The sequence below is a fragment of the Pteropus alecto genome, unplaced genomic scaffold (assembly GCF_000325575.1).
Source record: "Pteropus alecto unplaced genomic scaffold, ASM32557v1 scaffold20, whole genome shotgun sequence".
Taxonomy (NCBI): Eukaryota; Metazoa; Chordata; class Mammalia; order Chiroptera; family Pteropodidae; genus Pteropus; species Pteropus alecto.
The window spans coordinates 45,232,363-45,250,351 of NW_006436298.1; the positions used below are offsets into that span (position 1 = coordinate 45,232,363).

The 17,989-nt window shown below is 31.6% G+C and overlaps 1 protein-coding gene across 10 annotated transcripts in view; it reads left to right on the forward strand.

Moving 5' to 3' along the window:
- Nucleotides 1-17,989, forward strand: part of CSNK1G3 (casein kinase 1 gamma 3) — a 91,980-nt gene that overhangs the window by 36,650 nt on the left and 37,341 nt on the right. For all 10 annotated transcript variants that reach the window (XM_025047780.1, XM_015590502.2, XM_025047781.1 and 7 more), the window contains 3 exons: nt 3,536-3,605; nt 14,404-14,552; nt 16,252-16,486. In XM_025047780.1, the coding sequence (XP_024903548.1) occupies nt 3,536-3,605; nt 14,404-14,552; nt 16,252-16,486 (454 nt within the window). The remainder of the gene's footprint in view (nt 1-3,535; nt 3,606-14,403; nt 14,553-16,251; nt 16,487-17,989) is intronic.

Here is a 17,989-nt window from a genome sequence, read left to right on the forward strand (position 1 = left end):
GCAAATTCTGTGGGACTGTTCTGAAGTCCTAAATGTGCCCGGTATGACAGCTGTAAGATAAGTTTCTTTTGGAAGAGTTGAGATCTGTGAATTTTTCTAAGACATAACTTTCTTCTGGCACAAATTTTCTATCTGGTTTACCAGCCAAGTTTCCCTGAGTTTTGATTTTCCCAGTCTGCCTGCCATTCTCAATCTTATCCCTGCCAATATTGCTACTGTATTAGGGTAATGTGAGATTACTATATAAAGAGAGATGATTACAGGAAGAGGCGAGTGGGAGAAAGAAAAACATTTGAGATGAGCTAGAAAACCATACTAACTTTTAAGTATCTTTGTAAGTACAGACCATATTTCACTGCAACTAATGCTATTTATTTTCACTGGCAAATAAGATGCACAGTGGGTTTGTGGTGCCACCAGAAGTCTGGCGGGCTGATACTGGGTTTGGGAGTGGCATTTACCTGGTCTTTGGGTTTATGACAGAAAATCAGGTTAGGTCATCTCATTAAGATCATCACTGTTAATCAGAGGTAGAGTCGTAATAATCACTACACACAATCAATCAAACTCTCAGTAATACTTAAGAAGAGTTAATTTCTAATTTATAATGAGATATCTTACTATTCCAGGCTCAGAATGCCTTAATCATTATAAATAAAACAGGAGCCACTGCACTAGGCTGACTTTTCCTTGTCTGTTTCAGTCATTAAGTGGTGACCCTTAGTCCTGTTATTTTCAGATTTGGAACTTGTTTACTCTGTTGATACCATTGATGCCTTAGTAAACATTTATTATGTCAGTCTTCTTGCATATACATACATATATCATCTTTTTAGTGTATCTTCATGCTATATCACTATCTCCTTAATTATTTTTCTTCTTTTTTTTTTGACATTCTTTCTCTGTTTACCTTTTTAAAGTACAGTGATCAGCACCACATATAATAATTGTGGTTATTTGGTGTTCTTTGGGGAACTGGGAGTATTTTTGGATCTATGTCTGGTAATTTTTGATTGAAGTATAGTATATAGTTATGTTTGCCTCATATTCATCCAAAAAATATATTGACAGGACAGAAAATTTTTCACATAAACTGTTGGATCATAGTTTAGTACTTTGTTTACCAAGTGTGTATGTCTTTACTCTTACATATTTTTTATTTGTTTCTATTGCAACTGTTTATAACAGATAACATAATTTTGTTCAGAACCTGCATTAAAAGAATCATTTGAAAATGTTAATGTCTGTATACCTTCATTGCTCTGATTTTAGTACTTTGGTATAAATAAAGGCATTCATTATTTGATAATGGTGTTCAGAGAGCAGATTTTAGTGACTACTTTCACCTCTGCTATCTCTTATAAAGGTTTTTATCTTTATTTAACATTATCCTAGTTCAGATTGATACTTTGTTTCAGGATAATTTGTTAATGAACTCAGCCACCATCCTCACATCTTATTTACACCTATATAACAACCTGTATTTCATGAATAATGAAAGTGTCGACCTGTGGTGAGGTAACTTTTGTTATATAGTGTATAATAAAATTTTATTGCTAGTAAAGTACTAGAATGAAGTTGAATTGACTCAACTAAGAGCTGGGTTTCTGTTTTTACCTAGGGAATATTAGTGATTAAATAAGTTATCTATTTAATTACATCTTATGGTTAGGTACTTTTACATAGTTAACTGAAAAATTATAGTTAATATAGCACTCACTATGTGGAAGGCACTGTTTTAAGTCACATATATACATATGTATATATGTATGTGTATGAGATATATATCTTTTTAGTTTATCTTTGTGCCATATCACTATCCCCTTAATTATTTATTACATATGTATTTATATGTATTATTTAATATATTATGTAACATGTAAATATATATATATAAGAAAGATAAAGTTTTTTTTATCTCTTTTATAATTGAGGCAACTGAAAAATATAGAAAGTCACACAGACTTTAGAAAGTGTCAGAGTCACACAGCTAGTAAATATAGTGGATTCAGGATTCAAACCCAGTACAGTTTGTTTCAGTGTCTGTGCTTTTAAGTATCCTGTTTCTCAAGAACTCAGCTGATTGTTTTCTTTTATAATCTTTATGATTATAAACGTTCCACTGGGGATTTTACTATTTCCTTATATGAAGTTTTTGTCATTGGTCATAGTTTCATTATGATATGTGCTGGTATAAATTTCTTCTTAGTTATTCTGTTTGGGATTCATATTCTTCATGAATCTGTGGTTTGTTATCTTTCAACAATTCCTGAATGGTTATAGCGATTATTTTTTTCATTTATTGCTTCTGCTCACTTTTCTGTCTCCTTTCCTCCCGAGAGTCTTATCAAATGCATATTAGACCTTCTTCACATGGTATTGTCCAGATCTCTAATCTTTTTTTCTGTATTTTCCTTTTTTCTTTCTTTATGACACATTCTGTATAACTTATGTAGATGCATCCTACATAATTTCCTAATTCCATAGACATTTTTCTATCTATCTTCCAGTGTCCAAATTCTTTCTGTTGTGTTAATCTGCTGACAAATTGAGTTTTAAATTTCGATTGTTACAGAGTAGTTGTTGTTGTTGTTTTTTTTAAATTTCTTGAAGTTCTGTTGGTTTTATGTTTAAGTTTTGTTACCTTGTTTTACTTTCTTGATGGATCTTGTTCAAATTTCCTGTTACCCTTTTTAGTTTGCTGTTTCTTACAGATATTTCACACATATCTTATATCTAAAATCTTTGTTGCTTTTGTTTTAGTTGTCTGTGTGTATGTGTATCTCTATATGAAACTCAAAAACATTATATTGAATGAAAAAAGTGAGACACGTACATATAAAACAGATACTGTATAATGTCATTTACATGAAATCGAATAACAGACAAAACTAATCCATAGGTGATAGACGTCAAAAAGTAGTTACCTCTGAAAGAAAGATGATAAAAATGTTCAAAAGGTTTTTTGGAGGTGGTGGTTACACGGTTATATACAGTTAACAAAGGTCATGGATCTAATGTTTATACACTGTTTTATTGTAAGCTATATCCCAACTAAAAATTTAAATGTATTGTTGCTATTGTCAAAATTTTTGTTATACCCATATTTGTTCTTTCTTACTCTTCTATGACTTCACTTTAACCTAGAATCTTTACAGAAGAAATACACAGGAATTCAGAGCTGAATTCCTGGGGACAGGAGAAATAAAGTAAGGGTCACCATTCCTCTAGTTATGAATGTTTGGAGTTTACTTTTCTTCAAGGTCAAAGAATCAATCATAGAAATTTCCCTAATGCTTGATCTAATAGCCACTTAATCTTATGTACATTATGACATCAAAAATTATGTACATTCATTATACATTTAAAAAAAATAAAGTTGATTTTTATATGGCTCTAACGTTAGAGAGAGAAAGGTGTCTAATAGTATATTACATTTTATAAGACTTGACCCCAAGATGTATAACATTTGGAATTGGGGTCTAGTGATCTTTTAATAACTTAAATACTTGTTATTGTGTTTGTTTTTTACTAGGAGCCCATGAAATCCAGAGCACCACAGCTACATTTGGAATATAGATTCTACAAGCAGTTAGGATCTGGAGGTAAAGGCTTGTATTAATTTTTAAATTTGTAATAAAATGGATTGTTATGATAATAGCTCTTTGGTTTCAAAGCATAGTGTTTTAAATTTAAAGTGAATAACTCCTTTAGACTACACTTACTAGACATTTTCTTACTAGAGTCTTAATGTTCCCTTTTTATTTTAAATAGGACATATTTGGAGCTTTTTGTATTGGTACTAATGAGTAGAAAACACTGTGAAAAAATTTAATTTGAGAATATAAGATGAATATAACTTCCATATTCTTAGTTTTTTTTTTTTAGCAATATTATAGTTATTGAAATGACTTATGACATTGTGGTATGCTGAAAATGGCCCTATGAAAGGGCCATATATCTATATCAAATCTTTGGAACCTTTAAATGTTAGAGCAAAGACTTGTGCAAAAATGATTAAGTTAAGGGTCTTGAGATGAGGAGATTATTCTGGAATATCTGGGTGGCCCCTAAATGTAATCACAAATGTCCTTGTAAAAAGAGAGGCAGAGGGACACAGAAGAGGAGAAGGTAGAGTGGCTACAAAGGAAGAGATTGCAGTGATAGAGCCATAAGCCAAGGAATTCTGGCAGCCACGAGAATCTAGAAGAGGCTTCTAGAGTCTTTCTTAGACTCTATCAACACCTTGATTCAGCCTAGTGAAAGTGATTTCAGATTTCTGGCCTCCAGAACAGTGAGAAAACAAATTTTTGTTATAAGCCACAAGTGTGTAGTAATTACAGTGATATAGATATATTTTTACATAAACTCTAAATCTAAGTGAGAGTAGGTATTTTGTGTCATTGGAAAAAATTAATGAGAAAATTTCCTATTTTATGTTGCGTTTCCTTTATGTTTAAACGACTCACAGCTCTATTTTTTCTTTCCATTTCTATTCTACTAACTGTAATGATTTTTATATGTACAGTTTCTTATAGGTAGAGATATTTTGTTTCCCCAAATTTAATAAGATGAATTTTTATGTGTCTTTTTATAAGCACATTTATGTTCTAGTTGATAGAGCTCTTTATTTCTTAATACATTATCAATTTTGCATTCTTTTTTTCTAAGAGCTACCTGTAACTGGGGAGAGGTTGTTGCCTAATGAGAAATTGAAATGTTATCAGAAAAAGGAAGATTGGGTGCTGGAAAGTTAAAGACAACCTTTTTATATGCTTAAGCAGTAAAATTATCATTTGGAAAAATAGAAATGAATAATAATGAATAATAGAAATAAATAGAAATCAATAATAGTGAATAATAGAAATGAATAATTGGTTAAGAATGAATAAGTCAATTTAGAGTTTAGGGAGTCATTGAATACTAAAGGTGCACTTTTATTATTACATTCTCTGCCTTTTTAATTTAAAAAATTACATGAGATAGTAATATTAAAAATTAAACATACGTCTTTTACTACTCGAATGCCATTGAGCTGCAGTGTTACACAACTCCAGGGACCACCATTTCCAGGATAGTCTGTGTATATAAGGGTGCTCCCCTGTGCTCCATGGCATAGCATTACATAGATTGAAATATGAATGGTATTGCCTGAAGGTGTTCATTGTGGTGACTCTGAAACTCTGACAAGTGTATCCATATGTTTGAGTATATCATATGAATTATGTGAATTTTGGTTACTTGTTAATGTTTTATCAATCATGAATTTTTAAAACATTTTTGAGTACCCATGTAAGCTTTGTAGAAACAAGAGCATTTAATTGTTTGTGGAGAGATTGTTGACTTTAAAATAATTCGATTTTGCAATTGATATTTGAAAAGATTGTTTTTGGACTGCTCCTAATCATAAACAGGCCATTCAAAGTAATTTAACCTATAACTTGTTTTTTAGGTTAAATTAACCTAATACAATAGGTTATAAAATAGATATATTTAATCAATATCCAGAATATATAAAGAACTCTTAAAATAGATATATTTAATCAATATCCAGAATATATAAGGAACTCTTAAAACTCAGCAGCCAGAATACAAACTATCCAGTTCAAAAATGGGCAAAAGACTTGAACATACATTTATGTAAAGATATATGAATGGCCAATAAGCACATGAAAAGATGCTCAATATCACTAATCATTAGGGAAATGTAAATCAAAAATAAAAAAAACAACTTACCATTTCAGACCCATTGGAGTCACTGTTATCAACCAAACAGATGAAAAACAAACCAGAAACCAGAAAACAGGTGTTGGTGTGAATGTGGAGAAATTGGAATCTTTGTGCATCTTTTGTGGGAATGTAAAATTGAACAGCTCCTATGGAAAACGGTGTAACTATTCCTCAAAAAGTAAACGTAGAATTACTGTTTGGTCCAGCAACTCCATTTCTGGTCATATACACAAAAGAATTGAAAGTAGGGACTCAAACAGATATTTGTATATCCATGTTCCTAGCAACATTATTTGCAATAGCCAAAAGGTAGAAACAAACCAAGTATCTATTGATGGGTGGTGCATGGATAGACAAAATGTGGTATATACATATAATAGAATATTATTTAACCTTAAAAAGGAAGAAAATTCTGACACAAGATATAATATAAATGAACTGAAGGGCATTATGCTAAATGAAATAAGCTAGTCACAGAAGGACAAATGCTGTGTGATTCCACTTATTTCAGGTGCCCAGAATAGTCAGGCTCATAGCAATAGAAAGCAGAATGGTGGTTGCCAGGGGCTGAGGGGAGAGATGAATGGGAAATATTGCATAATGGGTACAGAGTTTCACTGTGGGATGATGAAAAAGTTCTGGAGACGGATAGTGATGATGTTTGCACAGCAGTGTGAATGTTTCTAATGCCACTGAACTGTACACTTAAAAATTGTTACAATGATAAATTTTATATAATGTATATTTTATACAATGAAAATATACATTAAAATAGATTTATTCTGAATTATTTAATGAGATGTTTGTGAAAAATATATAACTTACCTACTTTTATGTGTTTGGGTTTTGATCCTTCTCTAACTCCATGTGTCTCTTTTTTTTCTTTAACTTGCCTAACAATATCCCTTTTTTCTTTCTTATTTTGTTCACTGAAACTGTTACATATAGTAGGATTATACAACTTACTGCAGTATGCATATGAAGGGCTGACTCTTTATATTACTTAGCTTTCCATAGGATTAGAATATTGTTTTATGCCATTATTACTTTCTGTGATAGCAGAAGTTTAAGGTGTTAAATAGTCTTGTTTTATCATATCCATTCAGCATTTTTTTGAGTAAAGTGAAGATCTAGATTTGGTTTTTCATAGATCTAGATGGTTTTTCAAGCTAGGGAAGTGGATGAGATCTCCCAGGGGAGAATATAGAGAGTGACAAGAGAAGAACAGACAAAACTATGCTGACCACTGACTGCGTTGGGTAGAAATGAATATCACTGTCAGTAACAAAAATCATGACAGCAGTATCTTAAACAAGTAAAGGGATGTTATGTGAGGAAAAATAAACAAGGAATTTCGGGGTGGACAATTGTAGGGTTTATATAGCTTCTCTAAAGTAAGGAATCAGGCTCTCTAGTTTCCTGCTCCTATTTTTAGTATGTGGCTTTCATCATTATGGTCTTGGATATGTTGTAACAAGAGTGAGGGAGGAAAGGATGAAATTACTGTCTCTTTAAAGATAACTTCCAATTGTTTATCTCCTGCATCCATTCTTAAAATCTAGTCATACTGTATGTTCCTACTGGAATCAGAAATTAGAATATACCTAGAATTTTGCCCTCTACATTCTTTTCCTGTTACTTTTCCTCTGATTTTTCTCTGTTCCAAAAGACCTGTTTCTTCTTCTGGTTTATCTTGTTCCCTTAGTGGCACACCCATTCAAGTTGAAAATATTAGTCATCTTTGATTTTGGCCTTTCGGCATAATGAGAAAGTTCTGTCAGTTCTTTCTTTTCTGGTTTCCATTGTCACTTTTCTTTGAATTGTGCCTCCTTTTGTACATCTCACCTCCTAATCTTCATTACTTGTAGAGGGTTATCATTTAGCATAAAGTCCAAATTTCGTTCTCTTTCTAATGACTCACTTTTTGCACTAAACTTACTTTTTCTTGAATAGATCTTATGATTTTCACATGTCTGTTCTTTTTTTCTGGAATGTCTTTCTCAATGAATTCCTTGTTTCTTCTGGCCCCAGCTAAATGTCACCTCTTTTGCAGTGCATTTTCTGATATCTGTTTGTTTCTCTCCAGAAAAGCTGCTTCTTTGACCTGAAATTATTTGGAATATATCTTTATTTTTCTTTTATCATATCATGTTACATTATTTGCTTATGTCTATCTCCTCCATTAAAATTTAAACTCTTTGAGGGCAGTGAAATAATACATGCATCTTTTTATCCTTGAAACTGAGAAGAATGATTGACAATTGTAGGTATTTGGTAAATGGTTGAATTGATAAATTTTTAAATGAGAATAATAGACTGTTTTCTTTTATTAGATGTGAAGTTGCGATACAAAAATCTCCAAATTTTCCTATAGCTTTTTAACTTCTGTGGTTGTATGTTTAAAGTTTGATATTTTAATATACAAAATTGTTATATTAAATTTTGAGTTTATTCTATTTCTGACAGTCATATAATTTCAAAAATTTAATTTTTATTATTCTCCGATGAGGTAAATTTGATTCCTCATTTTAGAGCTCTAGAAATAGAAGGAAAAAAATCAGTAATGAGTATTTTTTAAATTAACAGAAATGGTAAAGCAAGGAGATGTGCAGATAGTTATTTAATTAACCGAACTATACAATTCAGTCATCTAAAAATAATACATTCTAGAGAAGAATAGGTTTAAATTATTAGAATTAATCCATTTTTTAAAATTTACTTAAAAAAATTTAGTCGAATTGCTGATACTTCATGAAAATGCATGGAAAATATTTTGAAGTTTATGGGGAAATTTTCTTTGAAGGTCTGTGATTCTGAGTAATGCTTCTTTATATTAAATTATTTCCTTGACATCAGGTGGTTGAAATAGGTGATATTGGGGGGAAACTGCAATTATTTATTTATTGTAATTTCTTTATCAGCTGGTATCTTTATCACAGAAAGTAAACTAACCTTTTTTTCTGTTAAATTATTACTTATCAAAAGAAGTAAAATCTTTTTCTCTCATAAATTACTATTCATGGCAAATCTCTTATCTATAGAAATGATGTTAAATATACTATTTGAGACCACGCATATGTTAAGTTATTGTTTCTCAAGTGAGTGGCTTGATTTTTTGATATTCCTGGAACTATGTAGTTCTGAACAATATGTAATTGGATAATAGCAGCAGTCACTGTTTCTAAAATTATACCTCTGCATAATATTGCCTTCTAAGAGCTGTTAAAAGAGCTTCTCTTCCTTCTTTATACTGACCCCTCTGCCTTCTTTGTGCCTTGTTAAAAAGTCAGGATTTATATGTTCCCTATGTGTTTTGCTCTCATTTATAGATGTCTCCATTTTCATATTCTTTTCAAGATTATTTAGCTCTGTCAGCTAAATAAATGTTGGTAATTCCGTAATGTATGGAAATTTTATCATACTGTTCACTTGGGGGAAAGATTGTGGGTAATAGCATTAGCCTTTTAAATGTGGATATACACATAAAGTAATATCTGAAATTCTTTTTATTCACTGAGTTGCCAGATTAGAGTTACTCTGATTATGTCTTAAAAATTTAAGAAATTTAAGAAATTCTGCTCTCCAAGTATTCTTTTTGAGAAAATCAAAAGAAAATATTATAAAAACCATGAGAGTTAAGTGAATAAACTAATTAGAACGTTGCCTACTGAATTTGGTGTTAACAAAAATCTGAAATTTAGAATAATTTCTAAATGTACAAATAGGATTATCACAGAAAGGACGATTGTGTCTTGTTTACAGTGGGGTGGCTTTATTCCTTTGATTTGGGGTTAATTGGTAAAATTTTGCTACTAAACGTGAGTGCTGTGGTGTTTTAATGGAATGATTGTTACCGAGTCTGGAACTCATTGTACCTGTTTGTTCATATCAGAGCTTATTATTCAAGTAGGGCAGCAATTCTCAAATTTTTGGGTCTCAGCATCCTTTATACTATTAAAACTTTTTGAAGGTCCCAGAGAACTTTTCTTATTGTGGATTATAGCTATCGAAGTTACCATATGAGAAATTAAAACAAATATAAAAATCTTACTAAATTAATTTATTTAAATATAATATTTTAAAATCACAACTGTATTTTTCAAATAAAAAAATGTGAGAAAAGTGGCCATGTTTTAGATATTTTACATATCTCTTTGATGTCTGGATCAATAGAAAACAGATTCTGATGTCTTCTGCATTCAGTCCTTTGTCGTATATCACAGCTTGTGTAGCCTCTGGAAAATGTGTTCACTTGTGAGAACAGAGTGAAAAAGGTAAATAATGTGTTAGTGTTATTTATAATTAATTATAAAATAATTTTGTTGTCACTGACCTCCTAAAAATTAAGTCTCAGGGACCACCCACCCCTGTCCCCAAGTGTCTCCAGATTTATGTTGAGCATTGCTAAACTAGGAGTACCTATATGCATTTGTACTAAAAGTTAAGAATGCTTTAAAGCAAAACTTCCTTGGAAAAGAACATAGCCATGTGATGATTCTGTACTTAATATTTCTAATGAGATTTTATATTTTCTTAACCAGATCTCTGAAGTTTAAATTTCCTAATAAGAATACCAGTTCTTTTGTTCTAATCTTTCCTACATAAATACTACTGGACCTGAAAATGGAAAGAAACATTGTGATATTTCTTTTAATTTCATGTATGCCTAACTCTTGCCCACCTATAAGGAACACAAAGTACTAAACACTCTTTAAGAATGTTAGACCCCCTAAAGTTGTTTTGTGACTTAAATGAATTAATGTTGTTTTGTCACTTAAATGGAATATTGAAATATAAAATGAAGTATTTAGTAAAATTAATTTTGGGAGAATAAGGGTAAAACTGTATTTTCAGATAATATGTGAATTTTGTATTCATGCCCATTCTTGAGCTTTTCTTGGGGAAAAAAAATATGCTTGTCTTGAAAATTAGAGATGCTAATAAGCATCCCTGAAAATTAGTGATGTTAGAAATGATCAGAACTAACTTTGAATTCACAATGGATGGCTTTTTATAGTAGTCTCAAAAATAATTTTAGAACAATTAGAATTGGGTGGAGTAAAAGTTTATAGTTGAAAATTCACTGGATATAAGAACAAATACAAAAGCTTGCTTTTGCCCATGAGTTGGATCACATCCATGTAATTCAGTAGCCAAATACTTTGATCAAGAGACAAAACTAATAACTTAGTACCTTTGTTGCTCTGCCTTCTAAGCCTTCATTCTGAGCCTCTCTCTTCTCTCTTACTCTCTTTTCTCTCACTTCTCTCCCTTCCAAAAACACTTTTCCTTGTGATCTTGATTACCATATTTTTAATGCTGTAGTTGTTTTGTTTTGTTTATGTGTAGGATACTCCCTAGCTTGTTAGTTGCAAGTTTTCCTAACTCTTAACAATTTAATTTGCTTTCTCAGTGTTAGAAAACTACTGAGACTTGTTATGGAAAAGAAATTCTAGTTGAGCCTTTACAAATTTTAGTTTGGTCTTTACAGTGTTTGTTTTACATTCTTGATTTAAAAAAAAGTAAGTCTATTACCTCAGTGCCAAAATTTGTGTCAAAATACATTATTAATAGTTATCTAAGAATTTTCTGCATTCATTGACTCATAAAATAGTATATCTCAGGAGTCATTTAGAAAAATACCTACCTTCCTTCCTTCCTTCCTTCCTTCCTTCCTCTCCCTCTCTTTCTTTCGTTCGTTCGTTCTTCTTTCTTTTGTTCTTCTTTCTTTCGTTCTTTTCTTTCACCGAAGATCTATACTGAGTCATATTTTCAAGTAAAATTATGTTGTATGGTAAAGTTGAGATATTTTCATTCAAATTGGAGGCTAAGTGTCTGTTTAATTTACTCAGTGAATTGTAATGCTGTTCATGGAATTGGCCCGTAAAATAGAGATACATAATTTTGAGATACTTTGAAACCATTAAAGAAAGGACATTTTAGAGAAAAGTGAAGTAGTTTCTTTTTGTCCCTTTACTGGTCTTTTTCACGATGTTATTTTAGAAACCCAAAGGTATAGTATGTATATAGCTTGATTGAATGTGCATGTTAGGTACACAGTAATTCTCCTCCCAATAGTGAGTTGGCTTATATGAAGTATAGCAGAGCAAATTTACTTATGCATACCTCTTCTTGGCTATCAGAAATAATGTGTGAAGAATTATGAATGAGGGTCATGCTTAATGAGATAGCTTAAAAAGAGAAGACTTGAAAGTTAAATAGAAATTAAAGTTTACCTACTTGGGTGGCAGAACCAAGGTAGAAATTTTTTGGAATGTAGCCTTAGAAGAGCTCAAACCAAGTGAGGCAAAGTAAATTTGGGCCTTGGAGTGGATCTGTTCCTTTTGTTAGGGAGGTATGGTGAGAGGGGAGAAGTCAAACTTATAGAGCAACAGAATCTGAATAGTATACTTTGCTTTGTTCTTAAGTACCCCAAAATGAAGTTAATGGTTAAGATTAGAAGTAAGGCTATGTAACTAAATATTGTGGAGAGTGTTTGAGAAATACTAGCTCAGTTAAAATTAATACATGGATTAAATAAATTTGGTCTACATCTTTTTCTAATTCAAGTTTTTCTTTGTGATCCCTGAAGAATTTTTAAATGTGCATTTTTACTCCTGATTGCAAAAACAGCATATATTTCTCATAACAATTTGGAAAATTTTTTTAAATATAAAAGAGAAAGCGGAAATCACCTGTTAATTTTTAGTAAATTAACAACTTTCGGTGGTCTAGAGTGGAAAATAGTCATTGTAGAAATTATTTTAAAAGTTTAGTAGCTGAGAGCTCTTGATAAGTCTTAATTTCTACGCCAAGCTCTTAATGTACATAGCATAGTAAAAACAGTATTTCAGAGTTGGAATAAAGTTTAGTGAGCCTCTCATCCACAATTTCTAAACTTCTTTTTCTGCTTTTACACATATGAGGGGTAGATCTGACACACATATGACAAGCATGGCTCTGGTAAGGGAAGGGTGGCTCAGATGAAGATAATAATTCCCAGTGGCAGAGGGAAATTGTGTGTGTGTGTGTGTGTGTGTGTGTGTGTGTGTGTATGTGTGTGTGTTTGTGGTGGGGGTGCTGACATATACACATGGAGGGGTGTATGGTGTATGTGTGTGTTTGTGGTGGGGGTGCTGACATATACACATGGAGGGGTGTATGAGAATCTATTTCTGGAGAGGGGATAGCAATGTATGCAATTTAAACTTGTTCTCCTCCCGCCATGATTATATTATCTTACCTCCTTATCCGCAGATGTTTTGCTTCTTCACTCATTCACATTTGAGAAAAACTGGTCTTATCTAAACTACTAATATGATAAATGAGCAAACTGAAGCCTACTTGAGAGGTTGAATGGTTGGTTACTCTTAGGACAAGCTGAGAACCTAGTTGACCTGGCTTCTAGTTCAATGTTTTCTGTTTTAATATTCAAAATGATAAGAGTAAACAGTAAGAATGAAGTTATGTTCCCTAAACTATTTTAAAAAGAATGGAAAAGTTTTATGATATTTTCAAAAGACTTCTTTTTTCTTTCTAAAAAAACCAAACCACTTGGAAGTAAAACCAAGACATTTAAGATAGAAGTTCATTTTCTCGAGACAAATAAATAGATAAATGCAAAGGTAAGATATATTGATCACCTATTTTATGTTTGTTGAGAGTCTTTTAGTTCTAAAAAAGAAGATACTGATGATTCTGTGCAGTTAGACTTTATATTTGGAGTTCGTATTATTTTATATTTTTGAATAATGAATTATTTAGTAATTAGTGTCATAGAACAAGAAACTTATCTCCCAATTTCCATGGGTCAGGAGTCGAGGCATGGCTTAGCTAGATCCTCTATTCAGAGTTTTACCAGGCTGAAATCAAGACGTAAATCTGGACTGCAGTCTTACCTGAGGCTCAGAGTCCTCTCCCAGGCTCTCTGGTTAGTCCCAGAATTCACTTCCTCGTGGCTATGGGACCAAGGACCTCAGTTCCTAGGTCATTCCCTGGTAGTTTGCTTCTGTAAAGCTGACAGGAGAGCTTCCTTGCTGCTCTGAATATCTGACTTCTGGACCATCTTTTTAAAAGGCTTACCTGATTAGGTCAGGCCCACCAGAATAACCTCCCTTTTGGTTAAAGTCTACCGATAGGGGCAATAATTATATCACCTTTGCCATATAGCATAACCTGTTCACAAGAGTGAAATCTGAGAATATTGCCCATGCTTAGGGGGAAGGGACTATACAGGGTGTGTACACCAGAGGATGGGAATTTGGAAGGGTGATTTTAGCATTATCCCTACATGAGGTTATTAAAGAGAACACTGACTCCTTTGTTCAATAAAATTCAGATCTTTCCTAAGTACCAAGCATTTCTCTAGGTAATGGAAATATAAGACCAAAATGTCCATTTCCTGTCTATGATGAGGTGGAAGAGACCAACAATGAAGCACTGTCTGTAATGCAGTTCAATCCTGCAGCTGCCCTAGAGGTGTAACCAGGCTACACTGTGAACATCAGTGAGAAGGCTGGGTCAGGAAAAGTTTATCGTGTGGAAAAGTAAAAACTGCTATAATTCTTGAAACTATAAAATTAAAAAAAAAAGTATTGTTTATTGATTTTCTAGGAAGAAAAGTTTGATATTGAAGATAAAGATATTATGAAACTGCTTTTTCTTTTCCCCTAGATGGTATACCTCAAGTTTACTATTTTGGTCCTTGTGGTAAATACAACGCTATGGTGCTGGAACTGCTGGGACCTAGTTTGGAGGATTTGTTTGACTTGTGTGACCGAACATTTTCTCTTAAAACAGTTCTCATGATAGCTATCCAACTGGTAAGTAAAGCAGGACGATTTGAAATTGTTTGAACAATTGTGTGTTTCTTTGGTCACAAATTTATATTAAAAGTTTAAAGTTTTGTGACATTATCTTTCAGAGCATTTGACCTAATAAAAACGTTTCTCTTTTCATATCATTGTCTTTTTAGGAGAATATAACTTAAATAACTAAATCAGGTGTTTTTATTTGTATGAATAAATTGATATCTTATTACTTTAGGATCAGAACATACAGTTTGAGAATTGTTTCCAGCACTCTTCATTTGGAAGATGAATACTTAGAAAAGAGAACCTTCAAAATATGGATTCTAAATCTTGGTAATAAATTCCAATGGCTGAGAAAAAGAGGAAACAAACTTATGAGAGAATCTCATAAGTTATTTAAATTTCAGAGAACCTATGGGGAAACAACTTAGAGGATGATTGGAAGGCAGTTTTGAAATAAATGCCAATAGGTGTATGCTGCAGAAGTCTTTAAGTTTTTATCCATTGACTCATTAATTCTCCTTCTATAAACTTATCCTATGAAAGTGTTCAGATGTATTTAAAGCTTTTTGTGTAAGGATGTTTGTAATAAAGTGGGAAACAACCCTAATGTTCAGAAATAACAGGGTTAGTTGAATAAATTGTTAATACCCATAAAACAATATGTAGCCATTAAAAAGTATGTATTAAAAGAATGTTACATGACCTGGAAAATACTCATAATGTATCATTAATTAAAAATATAAGTCATATAATATTATATGTTATAAAATGATTTAGAATTTGTTAACAAACTAAAATAACCTGAGTGACTAAATGTTTACATTGCATTGTCAACTATGGTTATCACTAAATGAAACAATTTTATTTTCTTATTTGTAATGTTTTGTTTTGCAACAGTTTGTACAGTGATTGAGAACATGTAAAAGAACTAATTAATTAAATGTACAGTATTATAGTTAGAGTTATATTCCAAAACTTTTTAGGTTCAAGATCTTTTTTAAATGTTTAATACGTAAGGTAAAAAGTACAGTTATATAAAAGAAAAAAGATATACTGAAGGGTGCTCTGTTAAAAAGTTTTCATTTAACAGTTTAGACTTTGTACAGTGATCGAGAACATGTAAAAGAAATAATTAATTAAATGTACAGTATTATAATTAGAGTTATATTCCAAAACTTTTTAGGTTCAAGATCTTTTTTAAATGTTTAATACGTAAGGTAAAAAGTACAGTTATATAAAAGAAAAAAGATATACTGAAGGGTGCTCTGTTAAAAAGTTTTCATTTAACAGTTTAGACTCTTTAAGTTTTTTAAATATAATTGTAAAAGTTGCTCTATTATTGAAGCGATAAGGAAGAATAAACTAACTTTATGAATATGTCTGTTTATACTTTTGAGTTCAAAATTTTGTGTCGGTAAAGCTTTTTGATTTTATGAAGAAGAATCATCTGAAAGTGTTGATTGAATCAAGCTTACTAATATGAATGGAATTCATAAAATTCAAACACTTTCATTCATAAATGACTATAATAGTAAAAGCAAAGATTTTAAATTATAATCAGATATATTTGAGAAACTTTTAAAAGGTTGAAACAATTTCTGAATTTTTTAATGTTTTTATTGTGAAAAGTCTATCTTGCTTCTGTCATACTTTTTAATGCTAGTTAAAGCCTAAAATAAAATTTATCTTTTATTTTTTCCAAATCAAGATTTCTCGCATGGAATATGTCCATTCAAAGAACTTGATATACAGAGATGTAAAACCTGAGAACTTCTTAATAGGACGACCAGGAAATAAAACCCAGCAAGTTATTCATATTATAGATTTTGGTTTGGCAAAGGAATACATTGATCCAGAGACAAAGAAACACATACCATACAGAGAACACAAGAGCCTTACGGGAACAGCTAGATATATGAGCATAAACACACATTTAGGAAAAGGTATGTGTACCTTTTGTAAGTACTGAAGCTTAAATTCAGTAACTATGCTAACAACAATGTGAGTTTTTGTTTGTTATTATGGTTCAGTTTTTGCAGGTTACAATTGCTTATATTGTAATTTTTATTTATCATGTCTAGCCAGAGTTTACTTTCATTTATATTTAATAAAACACTTTAAAAGTAAGTTGCTCTACTGTAAATGAATGACAGATATCCTTACTCATTGTATCTTGAAACATTCAGCTGATATAGTTAGGGAGACACATTTGATTATTTCTGTTAAAGAATATGAGAGAATACTTAATTCTAACTGAATTTAGTGTATGAAGTTTTTTGATTGAGACTGTAGTTCTCTGCTACAATTAGCTAAGGAGCTACCAACGTGCCTAATACATTTAATACTAACAGTCTGTACCTTGATGATACTGTTTACTACGTACGAGCTGTGTGACTTTGGGTTTCCTATTTTTATAGAGGATAAAATAATAGGAACCTCACAGGGTTTTTTATAGCTTTCTTTTTCCTGGTCCAAAATCATACATTTCATTTATTTTTCATATCTCTTTAGTTTCTTTTCATCTGGAACAGTTCCTTGCCTTCCTCTGTGGTTCATGACTTTACCTGCCACGTGTTGAAGACATTTTATGTTTTCTTATACCACCTAGAATTAATTTTTTTTTTATGGTGTGAGATAGGGTTCGAGGTTCTTTTTATGGTATTATATTCTTTCCCATTGAATTATTTTTGTGACTTTATAAAAACAATCAGTTCTAGGTTGTATTTACAGTAGTTCATTCTTAAGTCTTAAGCCACAGTCAGTTTTCATATCAGAGGAAGCTGAACTTAATTTTCTGCTTTTAGAGTCTATCCCTGACATCTCACTTGCAAGAGAGAATAGACAGGAACTTAAACCCATTATTATTTATCCATCATCACTGCTCAAATGTACCTTACAATATATGATCATAATTTGTACGGGACCTTACACATCTTCTAATTTAACCTCCAATTCTTGGTCTTAGCTTCTTTTCTAACTATTCTCCCTAGATTTATCTGCTATATTCTATATGTCCCTGTTTCTGCCTCTCAGTCAGAACTAAATAGAACTTGGCATCTCCCCTGACAGCTTGCCTGATAGTAGGCTTATGGTATCTTTCCTTTAAGATGTTAGAAAATGCCTGAAAATGTAAATTTGCCCTTTTTTAAGAAAAGTAAGTTTCAGACATTTAAAATTATAAAGCAGCACAAGTTGTGTTCAGGTGGTATTTGGAGAATGCCTTTTAGTAGCACACTTTCCTGATAGATCTAAAATATGATTGGGGTATTTGGAGAGTGCCTTTTAGTAGCAGACTTTCCTGATAGATCTAAAATATGATTGGGGAGATATACAACTTTCAGGATTGTGTCTTCTATTAAAACCAGGCACACCTATATTTACATGACCAGTGTCTATGAGAAATTTTCATTTCATGGTAGTTGTTAATGGACTATTTTATAGCAACA